The 14972-nt window shown below is 38.0% G+C and overlaps 1 protein-coding gene across 1 annotated transcript in view; it reads right to left on the reverse strand.

The window, feature by feature from the left end:
- Positions 1–14972, reverse strand: part of IL13RA1 (interleukin 13 receptor subunit alpha 1) — a 206950-nt gene that overhangs the window by 102862 nt on the left and 89116 nt on the right. The window contains exon 5 of the mRNA XM_053699252.1: positions 2148–2268. Coding sequence (XP_053555227.1) covers positions 2148–2268 — 121 coding nt within the window. The remainder of the gene's footprint in view (positions 1–2147; positions 2269–14972) is intronic.

Here is a 14972-nt window from a genome sequence, read left to right on the forward strand (position 1 = left end):
TACGGCGGGGACCATATGAAGAGAACACTCCGAGCAGGATAGGATCAGCTTCCAGGATGTCTCTGCTCCATGCCGCCAGGATGAAGATAGAAGACGCCCCCCGGGATGGATGAAGACCTCACTGCCTGGATGAAGACCTCGCCGCCTGGATGGAGATGAATGTCCGGACTTCAGAAACCGTGAGTAGATCTTCTGGGGTTAGTGTTAGTATTTTTTTTTATTTTTTTTAAAGATTAGGGTTTGGGCTTTGAAAAAGAGCTGAATGCCCTTTTAAGGGCAATGTAAAAGAGCTAAATGCACTTTTATGGGCAATGCCCATATAAATGCCCCTTTATGGGCAATGGGTAGCTAAGGTTTTTTTTAAAAGTTAAGTTTTTCATTTTGGGGGGTTGGTTGGGTGGTGGGTTTTACTGTTGGGGGGACTTTGTATTTTTTTACAGCTAAAAGAGCTGATTTCTTTAGGGCAATGCTCTACAAAAGGTCCTTTTAAGGGCTATTGGTAATTTATTGTAGGCTAAGGGGTGTTTTTATTATTTAATATATTATATATATTTAATATATTATATATATTTTTATAGGGCTATTAGATTAGGTGTAATTGTTTTTATTTTTGATAATTTTGTTTTTTGTAATCTTAATGTTTTTTATTTTTTGTGATATTAGTGTTAATTATTTTTGGTAAGCTTAGATTATTTACATTTTTCATAGGATTTGTTTTTTTTTTAGTTGTAATTTATATTTTTTATTTTTTTTCGTAGTGTTAGGATTTTTTAAATTTGCAATTTAGATATTTTAATTGGTAGTATTTTTTATTTTATTTTATTAGATTAGTTATGTTAGGTTAATTTATAGTTTAATGTTAGGTTTATATTTCACAGGTAAGTTTTCATTTATTTAAATAGAGTTATATTGTCATTTTAATTTAAAGTTAGGGGGGTGTTAGGTTTAGGGGTTAATAGTTTAAGTTAGTGTTTTGCGATGTGGGGGGGGGCAGCGGTTTAGGGGTTAATAGGCTTATTTAGTGGCGGAGATGTGGGAGGCCGGAGGTTTAGGGGTTAATAACTTTACTTAGTGGTGGCGATGTCGGGGAGCGGCGGGATAGGGGTTAATAGCTTTATTATAGTGGTGGCTATGTTGGGGTGCGGGGGAATAGGGGTTAATAACTTTATTATAGTGATGGCAATGTCAGGGTGCTGGGGAATAGGGGTTAATAACTTTTATTAGTGGTGGCGATGTTGGCAGCGACAGATAAGGGGCGTTTAGGCTAGGGGTTTATGTTAGGGTGTTAGGTTTAAACTTAACTTTTTTTCCCCCATAGATATCAATGGGGTTGCGATACTGGGATCGCCATTCCGCACTTCAGGTGTTCTTTTTCTAACACTCTCTCCCCATTGATGTCTATGAGGGAAAGCGTGCATGAGCACGTATTCTCAGCCCTTGGCTTTTGTGTGGTAAGGAGCTTAATACTACCATATCGCATGCACATGGAGGCTTTTCAGAAACTCGTAATGGCAGCGCTATGGAGGATGAAATAACCCAACTTTTGTTGCGTTCATTTTGCACTCTGTTTAGCGCAAAACTCGTAATTTAGGTGCATGTGTAGAGTTAGTTAACTTTCAATGTTCATTTATATACAATGACTGAATTAAAAATTTAAAGCAATAGATTTTTGATCCCACATTGGGTGGGGTTGAGGAAACCTGATATTTAGGGGTGGAAGGCAGATGTGGCATCATTACAGATAGTTTTATGGCTTCCTCCTGTTTTGTTTATATATTTAAATGGGGATGTATCTTGTATGTGATGGATTTGCATTAGGGAGTTAATAGGTAAGCACTCTGAGGCTATATACTTTATACTTGTATTAATACCAGTAACAAAAAAACTTTATTCTAATAAATATAAAACATATTGGTAAAAGACAAATAATGTCTTAAAAGATTCCCTGTGTTATATATATATATATATATATATATATATATATATATATATATATATATATATAAGACTTTTCTTCAGCACAATTCACCTTTTGATTCAAAATCATGGTCATATATTTGAGCAAGTGTTGGCTTTTACAGTTCTACTACATTAATTTCTGCTGTTGATCTCTATTTTTAAACTATTTGATACCAGTAAATATTTACCAATAATATAAGGTGACTTTTTTGTCAGGAGGGGAATGTTTTCCAGGTAGCCATGTGCAGTTCATGTATTCCTTGTTGTACCAAACACAGGTGAAGTTGGTCACTGATGTCCCTGGATCACCTATCGAGACATAAAAAAAGGCTGAGCATTTTTTAATGAGACATAATGTATATGAAAGATCACTAGTTTACACATGTTACAATAGTTTTTAAATAACAAAAAAGTTAAGGCTGTTAAACCCCTTCACGCTGTTAGGATGTTCCATGACGTACTAACAGTGCTGGTCTTTAACACCGTTAGGATGGAATGGAACGTTCCTACCTTATATGGCATACTGCAGCCTCCCCCTTTTAGTTAATGAAAAATCAGACAGGAGGGCATGCCTAGCAGCGTAGTTAGTCCCCAATCCAAGCCTTGAAATCACTTGATCACATCAATGATCACGTGATTTCAATTTAGCAGCAAGTGTTTACATTGGAACTTCGCTCCGATCTAAGCATTTACTGCCCCCCTCCCCCCGACATAAGGGATTAAAATGATTTTGAAACCAACAGGAAAATAATTCTTGAGCACAACTCATCCTAGTGAATGATTGCTCATTGGCTGATAAAGACAAATCTCACAAGTCTATTGTTGAAATTGATATACCCCCATGAGCATAAAAACAAATTGTGTTTTCTTTCATTAAATAGTCATCATGTGGAAATTCCCCTCCTGACCACTAAGAGGAGGCAAAAGACACCCTAACATAATAGAGCTTTAAATCCCTCATACTTCCCATATTACTTAGTCATCTTCTTTTGCCTCCTTGATGAGGAGTGAGGTTAAAATAAAGTGCAGATCTACTCATTGTTGAAATAGGCTCCTCTAATCAATCTGAGGTCCAGTTTCTTCTCGCAGTAACCTGTCATTCAGAGGGGTAGGCAAGGAATTAAACATGTTTTCTCAGTGAGAAATGTCACAGGCCTCCCAGGTGAAATGTGAACAGGTCCACTAATCACCTGGTCTACAGTGAGCTACTCATTGTGGGTGAAATGTGGGCTTGTCCATCAATCCCTGGGATGTAGATGTTGTTACTGATTTATATCCCTAACATTGTGTTCGCACTGCCTAGGATGGGCTTGTCTACTGGAAGCAGATGGAGAAAGGTGCTGAGAGGTAAGTACTTACACCTTCATAGCCCACCGGTTATTATCATGAACATGATCACCTGCTTCACATAGTCTGGGGACATATATTTGTACAATACATAAGAGAAAACAGCCCTCATTAGCACTAAGTGCAAGAGCAAAAACAAAAAAGCCTGAATACCTACTTTGTATATAGAAAGTCATCCACAGTTAGCAACCGTCACCTTGTCATCTATTCGGTGTGCTGCATTTACTTTCTGGCTAAGCCACTCCACTGAGTGATTTCAAAATGCTGCAGGCCCACCCTATATTTAAAAATAGCAAGCTTGCCTGCAAACCATTATGGAGTATCCCTGCATACTCTGATAAGTGTAAAAAGGAGAAAGCAGAGCAAGGCGTGTTAAAATAAAAAACATCATCTTTATTTACATGTGCAATGCATTGAAAAGGGAGACAAGACATAAACCCTGAGCTGTAGCGGTCTTATGCATCTCGCCTGCTGCCTTGATCATAGTAAATTAAGGTTACATTTTATATTTTTAACATGCCTTGCTCTGCTTTCTCCTTTTTGTATTTAACATATATTTGTACACAGTACACCTTAAACTAACAGTTTTTTTAGCACTTTTTAAAGCTTTGTTCTTTAAGGTTACTGTTGCTTTAAATGTAGCCCAATAGGCTTAGCAGTTGCTTCTGAGCTGTAGACAGTATGTTTTCCTTCACCTGCACTACATTTATTCTTGTTCCTTTTGGATTCTTGGCTTTTGCGCTCATTGGTAGCACAGATGCACTAAAGGTTAACAGTCCTAGCGCACTTTTAAGCTCTTTTGTTCTGTGATATAATTCTTTACTGTTGCTGTTCTGCTGTAACCTATTCAGTATGTAGGCTCTTAGTTTTATTTGGTGTGATAATCTTTCAGAACTTGTTTCTGGGGAATCCAGTTTGGATGAAATACCTTTGTGATGCAGCAGTGCAAATAACTTGCATTAATGCTAAGGCCCCCATTTATGAAGCTGCCTAATTAGCTTCAGGGGCCATTTCGGTGCAGGCTCTCTCAAGAAAGAATGCAACCTGAAAGTTAAGCAGCAGCAATCCTACAACCACTACTTCTTAACATGTCTTCAACCTCAGAGGTTGTAAACATCAGACAGCCCAGACTTGTTGGTCAGGGATGACTGACAAGCCCTGCTCGCTCCCAATTGGTTAGGGCAGGGTTGCACATACATGTGCAATCTTACAAATCCTGCAGTAAGGACAGGCTCTGCAGATGAAAAGGGTAAGCTAAGATCTGCAGCGTGTTTTTGTTTCTTTCAGTAAGGCTTAGAAAGCTTCCCCCTCTGCCTAAAGTTCTCTATACTCCAAATCTTCCTTGAAGTCCCGCCCTTTTTGCTTCAAAAACAAATAGTACGAGATGGCTACCCCAGCCTCCACAGCTGTATGAAGGTGCAGCCCCAATGCCAGACCAGTCTCTGAAACTTTTGGAATGCTTGTGTTCAGGATCCCTAGGTATTGCAAATTATTTCCCAGGGTTATGGAATAAGCTTTAGTTTGAGGCTTCCTCAGGGAATATTCTTTATATATTGAGTGTGTCGAGATCTTTTGAAGGCCCAAGCTTTTTTTGGCTCATGTAAAAGTTTTGGAATGAATGGGAGCGATTGCTCCATTTCCATCTTAATAATTAAACTAGGGGTTTACTTCCTTTAATGCAGGAGGGTCAGTTACTGTCTACCATAGACTTAAAAGATACTTTATTTACATATCCCTATTCACTGGGATCATATCAAGTTCCTGAGATTTGCTTTTCTAGACAAAGCATTATCAGCGTGTGGCCTTTTCTTTAGTTCTGACTCCAGAGTGTTTATAAAAGTTCTGAGAGCTTTGTTGTCTGTAGTTCCTTATTTGGAAGACTGTCTGGTTTAGGCTCCCTCTTTTCATCTGGGTCTGTCTTACACTCAGATGGTGTCACAGTATAACTACTCTATCCCGTGCATCTTGTCTGGGGTTCAAAAATCATTTTTAGTAGCTATGCAATTGTCCCTGAAAGATCAGTGCAGACTGACGCTGCAACAAGCATGTGCCCTTCTTCAGCTGAATTTTCTCCCTTTGTTCAGTGCATGGGACTTGTGGGTCTCATGGTGGCTGCCCCAGACGCAGTTCCATTTGCTAGATTTGATCTTTGGACCACAAATATTTGTTTGAGAGGACCAGATTAGATCACATGACAAATCATTTTATAAATTGGAAGATTTACCATTCCTTGGTTTAGGTGGCCACCTTTTACATTAAGGGGCAACAAATTTTACAGTATGGTCTCCCATTAAGGCAACACAGAAATAATCTTGTAATTGAGGATATAAACTTCTGAGAGACTACAAATGCAGGTAAAGGGCATATATATATACACAGAGCTGTATATATAGCCCCTCCCCTTCCCCTCCACCCTCAGTCATTCGGCCGAAGGTATAGGAAGAGAAAAAGGAAAGGCTAAAAGGTGCAGAGGTGACTGAAGTTTACAAAAAATATAAAGAAAAACTGTCTTAAAAAGAACAGGGTGGGCCGTGGACTCGTCATATCGTAAAAGAAAGTAATTTATCAGGCAAGCATAAATTTAGTTTTCTTTTACAAAGATATGACAAGTCCACGGATTTCATCCTTACTTGTGGGAAACCAATACCAAAGCAATAGGACACGGATGAAAGGGAGGGACAAGACAGGAACCTAAACAGAAGGCACCACTGCTTGAAGAACCTTTCTCCCAAAAATAGCCTCAGAAGAAGCAAAAGTATCAAATTTGTAAAATTTGGAAAAAGTGTGAAGGGACGACCAAGTCGCAGCCTTACAAATCTGTTCAACAGATGCATCGCTTTTAAAAGCCCATGTGGAAGCCACAGCCCTAGTAGAATGAGCCGTAATTCTTTCATGCCAGGCGGATGATACTTCTCAGCCAAAAAGAAAGAGAGGTAGCCATAGCTTTCTGACCCCTACGCTTTCCAGAATAAACAATGAATAAAGAAGAAGATTGACGGAAATCCTTAGTTGCATGTAAGTAAAACTTTAAGGCACGGACCACATCCAAATTATGCAACATACGCTCCTTCTTAGAAGAAGGGTTAGGACATAAGGAAGGAACAACAATTTCCTGATTAATATTCTTATTTGAAACAACCTAAAAACAGAACTTTCCAGGATAACAATTTGATATCCATGGAATGCATGGGTTCAAATGGAACCCCTTGAAGAACTCGAAGAACTAAATTCAAACTCCAGGGAGGAGTAATGGGTCTAAATACAGGCTTAATTCTAGATAAAGCCTGACAAAAAGACTGAACATCTGGTACATTTGCCAAACGTTTGTTAAACAGAATTGACAAAGCTGAAATTTGTCCCCTTAAGGAACTTGCTGATAACCCTTTCTCCAATGCATCTTGGAGAAAAGACAGAATCCTAGGAATCCCAACTTTACTCCATGAGTAACTCTTGGATTCACACCAATAAAGATATTTACACCATATCTTATGATAGATTTTTCTAGTGACAGGCTTTCTAGTCTATATCAAAGTATTGATGACCGAATCAGAGAATCCTCGCTTTGATAAAATCAAACGTTCAATCTCCACGCAGTCAGCTGCAGAGAAATTAGCTTTTGATGTTGAAAAGGACCTTGAATGAGAAGGTCCTGTCTCAATGGAAGTTTCCACGGGGCAGAGAGGACATGTCCACTAGATCCGTATACCAAATCCTGCGTGGCCACGCAGGCGCTATCAGGATCACTGAAGCTCTCTCCTGTTAGATTCAAGCAATCACGCGTGGAAGGAGAGGAAATGGCGGAAACACATAAGCTAGGCTGAACAACCAAGGCACTGCCAAGGCATCTATCAGTTCGGCCTGAGGATCCCTTGACCGGGATCCGTATCTTGGAAGCTTGGCATTCTGTCGAGATGCCATGAAATTCAATTCCGGTCTGCCCCATCTGAGAATCAATGAGGCAAATACCTCCGGGTGAAGTTCCCACTCCCCCGGATGAAAGGTCTGCCGAATTAAGAAAATCTGCTTCCCAGTTCTCTACTCCTGGGATGTAGATTGCTGACAGATGACAAGAGTGGGCCTCTGCCCAACGGATTATCTTGGATACCTCTATCATCACTAAGGAACTCCTTGTTCCCCCCTGATGATTGATAAATGCCACAGTCGTGATGTTGTCCGACTGGAATCTGATGAATTTGGCAGAAGCCAACTGAGGCCACACCTGAAACGTATTGAATATTGCTCTCAGTTCCAATATTGATTGGAAGTAGAGACTCCACTTGAGTCTAAACACCCTGAGCCTTCAGGGAGTTCCAAACTGCACCCCAGCCCAGAAGACTGGCATCTGTTGTCACTATCACCCACGAGGGTCTGCGGAAACAAGTCCCTTGGGACAGATAACCCAGCGACAACCATCAAAGAAGAGAGTTTCTGGTCTCTTGATCCAGATTTATCTGAGGAGATAAATCTGCATAATCCCCACAGTTGCAGTGATCTGAAATAAAAGCGAGCAAACGGAACAATGTCCATTGCCGCTACCATAAATCCAATTACCTCCATACACTGAGCCACTGATGGCTGAGGAATGGACTGAAGTGATCGGCAAGTATTTAGAATCTTTGATTTTCTGACCTCTGTCAGAAAAAAATTCATGGCTACCGAGTTCCCAAAAAAGGAACCCTTGTCTGTGGGACAAGTGAACTCTTCTCTATGTTCACCTTCCAGAGTTGTGGGTTCTCAGAAAAGACAACACTGTGTCCGTGTGAGAGTTTGTCAGATGATATGTTGACGCCTGAATCAGAATATCTTACAGATAAGGCGCCACCGGTATTCCTCGCGGTCTGAGAACCGCCAAAAGAGACCCTAGAACCTTTGAAGATTCTGGGTGCTGTGGCCAACCCGAAAGGAAGAGCCATGAACTGATAATGTTTGTCCAAGAAGGCAAACCTTAGAAACCGATGATGATCCTTGTGGATTGGAATATGAAGGTAAGCATCCTTTAAATTCATGGTAGTCATATATTGACCCTCCTGGATCATTGGTAAGATTGTTCGTATAGTCTCCATCTTGAACGATGGGACTCTGAGAAACTTGTTTAGACACTTGAGATCTAAAATGGGTCTGAAGTTCCCTCTTTTTTGGGAACCACAAATAGGTCTGAGTAAAACCCCTGTCCCTGTTCCAATTTTGGAACTGGACAAATTACTCCAATAGTAGAAAGGTCTTTTACACAGCATAAGAACGCTTCTCTTTTTATCTGGTTTGCAGATAACTTTGAAAGATGAAATCTCCCTCTTGGAAGAAAGTCCTTGAATTCCAATTGATAACCGTGGGTCACTATTTCTAGTGCCCAGGGATCCTGAACATCTCTTGCCCAAGCCTGAGCAAAGAAAGATAGTCTGCGCCCTACTAGATCCAGTCCCGGATCGGGGGCCGACCCTTCATGCTATCTTAGGAGCAGCAGCGGGCTTTTTGGATTGTTTACCCTTATTCCAGTTCTGATTAGATTGGGTAAAATTCCCTTCCTGCTTTGAGGAAGAAGAAGAAGCGGGGGGTCCTCCTTTAAAGTTCCGAAAGGAACAAAAATTATTCTGTTTACCCCTCATTTTAACCGATTTATCCTGAGGTAGGGCATGGCCTTTACCTCCTGTAATATCAGAAATGATTTCCTTCAATTCTGGCCTGAAAAGGCTTATATATAGGCCTTATATATAGGCTAAAAGCTTATGTTTTGATGACACATCAGCAGACCAAGATTTGAACCACAATGCCCTACGTGCTAAAATAGCAAATCCTGCATTTTTTGCCGCTAATTTAGCAATTTGAAAAGCGGCATCAGTAATAAAAGAATTAGCTAGCTTGAGAGCCTTAATTCTATCTAAGATGTCATCTAATGGAATCTCAACCTTAAGAGACTCTTCTAGAGCCTCAAACCAAAAAGCTGCTGCAGTAGTTACTGGAACAATGCAAGCCGTAGGTTGTAAAAGAAACCCCTGATTAAAAAATAATCTCTTTAGAAGACCCTCTAATTTCTTATCCATAGGGTCTTTGAAAGCACAACTATCCTCAATGGGTATAGTAGTACTCTTAGCTAGGGTAGATATAGCTCCCTCTACCTTAGGGACCGTTTGCCATGAGTCCCGAATGGTATCTGATATGGGAAACATTTTCTTAAAATTAGGAGGGGGAGAAAATGGTATACCTGGTCTATCCCATTCCTTTCTAACAATTTCCGAAATTCTCTTAGGAACCGGAAAAACATCAGTGTAAGTAGGTACTTCCAAATATTTATCCATTTTACACAATTTCTCTGGCGGAATCACAATAGGGTCACAATCATCCAGAATCGCTAAAACCTCCCTAAGTAACAGGCGGAGGTGTTCAAGCTTAAATTTAAATGACATAGCATCTGAATCTGTCTGAGGCAAAACATTCTCTAAATGAGAAATTTCAGCCTCAGACAGTAATTCCCTGATCCCCAACTCAGAGCACTGTGAGGGAACATCAGAAATAGCTAATAAAGCATCAGAGGATTCAGTATTTACATTAATACTTGACCTACTGTGTTTTCCCTGCAACACTAGTAATTTAGACAATACCTCTGTAAGGGTAGTTGACATAATTTCAGCCATCTCCTGCAGAGTAAAGGAATTAGACGCACTAGAAGTACTAAGCGTCGCTTGTGTGGGCGTTAAAGGTTGTGACACTTGGGGAGAATTGGATGGCATATCCTGATTCTCTTCAGACTGAGAATCATCCTTAGGCACACTTACTTTATTTAAAATATGCTTTTTGCATCGTAAAGCCCTTTCAGTACAAAAGTTACACAATGTTAGAGGGGGTTGCACAATAGCTTCTAAACACATAGAACAATGAGAAACCTCAATGTCAGACATGTTGAACAGACTAGTAATACCACAAAAGTCATTTAAACACTTATTTATAGCATAAAATAAACATTAGAAAAAACGTGTACTGTGCCTTTAAGAAAAGAAAAAGTGAAATTTTTTCCAAAATGCACAAAAAACGTTAAATTATTCCCAAAATTAACTTAAATATCGTCGGTTAATGCAAAAATTACTGCACCCAGAAGCAAAGGCAGAAATAAGGCTTTAGAAGTACTTATATCAAAATCTAGTCAAAAGATAGATAAAAATAACCTCTACACCTCGCCACAGCTCTGCTGTGGCGCCTACCTGTCCCCAGAGTACTTCGAATCAAGTTTCCAACCCTTCAGACCAGCTACACAGTCCAGGAGCCACGAGTCACTGTTTGCTGCTGCTAAGCCTGAAGGAAATGCGCCAAAATAGGCCCCACCCCTTAAGGTCAAAAGTTGGAGTAGGCCCAAACAACACCGCATGGGAATGCAGTTTTGCACTAAAGTAAAAATACACACACAATACAACCCTCAAGCATAAAACCAATAAGTTTTAAGTGCCAAAAATAAAAAACATAAAACATCGTTTTTTACATTATCTCCCATGTCACATAATGCCCAAATATCAACTAATGATAAATATAATATAGGGACTCCAGTAACACCCCTCTTATTAAAATAGGTTTTACTGCTTACCCCATCCCCATACAGGGAAATAATGCCAGCAAGTTCTGATACACCAAGTCTCCTCAGAAAAAAAGGCTGCACATACCTTAAAGGGACCGTATACTGTAAATTAGTTTTTCCCTTAATGTGTTTACAATTGCTTTTTTTACCAACTGCAGAGGAAAAAATGTATGAAAATTAGCTTTTTAAGGCTTATTTGTGTATATTAAAGCTCTGATTTTGTGTTTTGAATCCACAACCTAATAAAATGGGTTGAGCTTGTAGGTATAATCAGATCTCAATACTGTATCACATTGTGCACATATACCTGCTTCTTTATCTTATATCTGTCCTTAAAACAATCACCAGTACTTTGAGAGAACATTGGAAAATCAACATTGTATTACCTTATCTCTGCTATATCCGACTGGGAGTGTAATTTCTTCTGCTGGCTGTGTTTACAAAGCTTATCTATAGCTGGTACTTGCGGCCACAAACTTTCAGAATAGGTGGGGATACCACATGCTAAATCAACAATTTCAAATGCCAATATAAGGGTAAAGGAGCTACTTGTAAACAATTTAATACAGTCCAGCAGGTAAAGTGGATCATTGGGAACAAATTAAAGGGGAGAACATTTTTGAGTAAACTGTCCCTTTAATGCTGCTTGTAGCATGAAACCGGTCTCCACACTGAAGATGTCTCATGGTTACCTTCAGAAGTCTTGTGGGAACCAACGTGGATCTTAGTTACAAATACTAAGATCATCAAACCTCAGGGCAGAAATGTTCTTCCATATCCCCCTGAAGAAAATAGTACGCACCGGTACCATTTAAAATAAAAAACACTTCTTGATTAAAGAAACTAAAACTAACACCTCACTTTACCATGTCTTCCTAGTATAACACAGGCAAAGAGAATGACTGAGGGTGGAGGGGAAGGGGGAGGGGCTATATATACAGCTCTGCTGTGGTGCTCTTTGCCACTTCCTGTTCGCAGGAGGTTAATTTCCCACAAGTAAGGATGAAATCTGTGGACTCGTAATATCTTTGTAAAAGAAATATATATATATATATATATATATATATATATATACAAAACATGGGGTGGGGTCAGCACTCTCAGGCCGGACCGGGTACACATCCTATGACCCTGCAACATGCACAGCCCTGGGTGCAAACCAGCACTCTCAGGAAGCTGCACTGTCACCACAGTCACAGGCAGTTAACCCCAGTCAGGCCTGGGTGCAAGGCCTAAACAGGGAAAATTACAAAAAAATATATATTTTAATATAAACACACAGAAAAAGTCCAGCACTCACTCACAAGCTCTCAACTAAGATAAAAAGCAGCAATGGAAGAATTAGTTACCGCATCTGGTCAAATGGGAAAAGGCCAGGTACCTCGTCAAGGTTTCTTCCAATAAACCTGGGTCCCTAAACAGCCTCACAATGCAGGCTCACAATCAAACAACTGTGAAAAAAAGCAACTGTGAAAAAATGGAGGGTGCACAGGCTTATGTAATTTCCCCAAACATATACAAAACATGTTGCAGGGTCATAGGATGTGTACCCGGTCCGGCCTGAGAGTGCTGACCCCACCCCATGTTTTGTATATATTTGGGGAAATTACATAAGCCTGTGCACCCTCCATTTTTTCACAGTTGCTTTTTTTCACAGTTGTTTGATTGTGAGCCTGCATTGTGTGGCTGTTTAGGGACCCAGGTTTATTGGAAGAAACCTTGACGAGGTACCTGGGCTTTTCCCATTTGGCCAGATGCGGTAACTAATTCTTCCATTGCTGCTTTTTATCTTAGTTGAGAGCTTGTGAGTGAGTGCTGGACTTTTTCTGTGTGTTTATATTAAAATATATATTTTTTTGTAATTTTCCCTGTTTGGGCCTTGCACCCAGGCCTGACTGGGGTTAACTGCCTGTGACTGTGGTGACAGTGCAGCTTCCTGAGAGTGCTGGTTTGCACCCAGGGCTGTGCATGTTGCAGGGTCATAGGATGTGTACCCGGTCTGGCCTGAGAGTGCTGACCCCACCCCATGTTTTGTATATATATATATATATATATATATATATATATATATATATATATGCTGTAAATATGCATTAAATACTACTGCATATTTTCTAAATTGAGAGTTCTAACCTCTCTCTACTTCTTATTTCTCTGTTATTAGAAAGTATAGAGGAAAGCACACCATGTAGCAGCAGAAAGCACATGAAAATTAAATGTATGACAACAAATGCAAGAAGCATGACAGGTAAAATGGGGGAGCTGACGTTCTTAGTTGCAGAAGAGGACTATAATGTTATCAGTATAACTGAAACTTGGTGGGATGATTCACATGACTGGGCAGTTAACTTAGAGGGTTATACTTTATTTAGAAGGGACAGGAATAATAAAAGGGTTGGAGGAATCTGCATGTATATTAAACCTAATTTCGAATGTAGAACGAATGTTATTACCGAAATTCGAATTCTAAATCCAAATGTCGATAAGAACGAATATTCTTAAAAATTTGAAAATCTAATGTTATTTACAGTTTTCGAATGTCACTTTCGAATTCGAATGTTTATAATTATATCGAATGTCCACATTCGAAATTTCGAATTTAACATTCTATTTAACAAATACTATTCAGAAGATCAATAGTTCATGTGGTAGGGCGGGAATCTAGTAAATTGATACATAATAGATACAAATATATAATTTTGAATGTTTCCATATAGAATATTGCATAATTCGAAAATTACATTTAAAGAAAGCATTAGAAATACTATTACAAACATATAAATTAGAATTTTTCGAATTCGAATATAAATTAGAATTTTTCGAATTCGAATATTGCATAATTCGAATATTACATTTAAAGAAAAAGCATTAGAAATACTATTACAATCTAAATTCGAATTTTTCGAATTTGAATACACGTATTGCATAATTTGAATATTACATTTAAAGAAAAAGCATTAGAAATACTATTACAATCTAAATTCGAATTTTTCAAATTCGAATATTGCATTATTCGAATATTACATTTAAAGAAAAAACATTAGAAATACTATTACAATCTAAATTCAAATTTTTCGAATTCAAATACACGTATTGCATAATTCGAATATTACATTTAAAGAAAAAGAATTAGAAATACTATTACAATCTAAATTCGAATTTTTCGAATTCGAATATTGCATAATTCGAATATTATATTTAAAGAAAAAGCATTAGAAATACTATTACAATCTAAATTCGAATTTTTCGAATTCGAATACACATATTGCATAATTTGAATATTACATTTAAAGAAAAAGCATTAGAAATAATATTACAATCTAAATTCGAATTTTTTGAATTTGAATATTGCATAATTCGAATATTACATTTAAAGAAAAAGCATTAGAAATACTATTACAATCTAAATTCAAATTTTTCGAATTCAAATACACGTATTGCATAATTAGAATATTACATTTAAAGAAAAACCATTAGAAATACTATTACAATCTAAATTAAAAATTTTCGAATTCGAATATTGCATAATTCGAATATTACATTTAAAGAAAAAGCATTAGAAATACTATTACAATCTAAATTCGAATTTTTCGAATTCGAATATTGCATAATTCGATTACATTTAAAGAAAAAGCATTAGAAATACTATTACAATCTAAATTGAAATTTTTCGAATTCGAATACACGTATTGCATAATTCGAATATTACATTTAAAGAAAAAGCATTAGAAATACTAGTACAATCTAAATTCAAATTTTTCGAATTCGAATATTGCATAATTCGAATATTACATTTGAAGAAAAAGCATTAGAAATACTATTACAATCTAAATTCGAAATTTTCGAAAAGAATATTTTCGAATGTAATCGTAAAATTCGAAACTGAACATTCGAAAATCGAATGTTAGAATGTTATGTAAACATTCAAAATTCGATTTGAACGAACGAATGTGTTAAAATTTGTGCCGTTTTTCGAATGTTGCGAAACATTCGCCCATCCCTACCTACAATAAGGGAAGATATTTATGATACAAGTGACAATGTAGAGACCCTGTGGGTTGAAATAAAGAGTGGGGGGTGGGGGAAATCCTAAAAAAATATTACT

This window comes from Bombina bombina, chromosome 1 (assembly GCF_027579735.1).
Source record: "Bombina bombina isolate aBomBom1 chromosome 1, aBomBom1.pri, whole genome shotgun sequence".
In the NCBI taxonomy this organism is placed as follows: domain Eukaryota; kingdom Metazoa; phylum Chordata; class Amphibia; order Anura; family Bombinatoridae; genus Bombina; species Bombina bombina.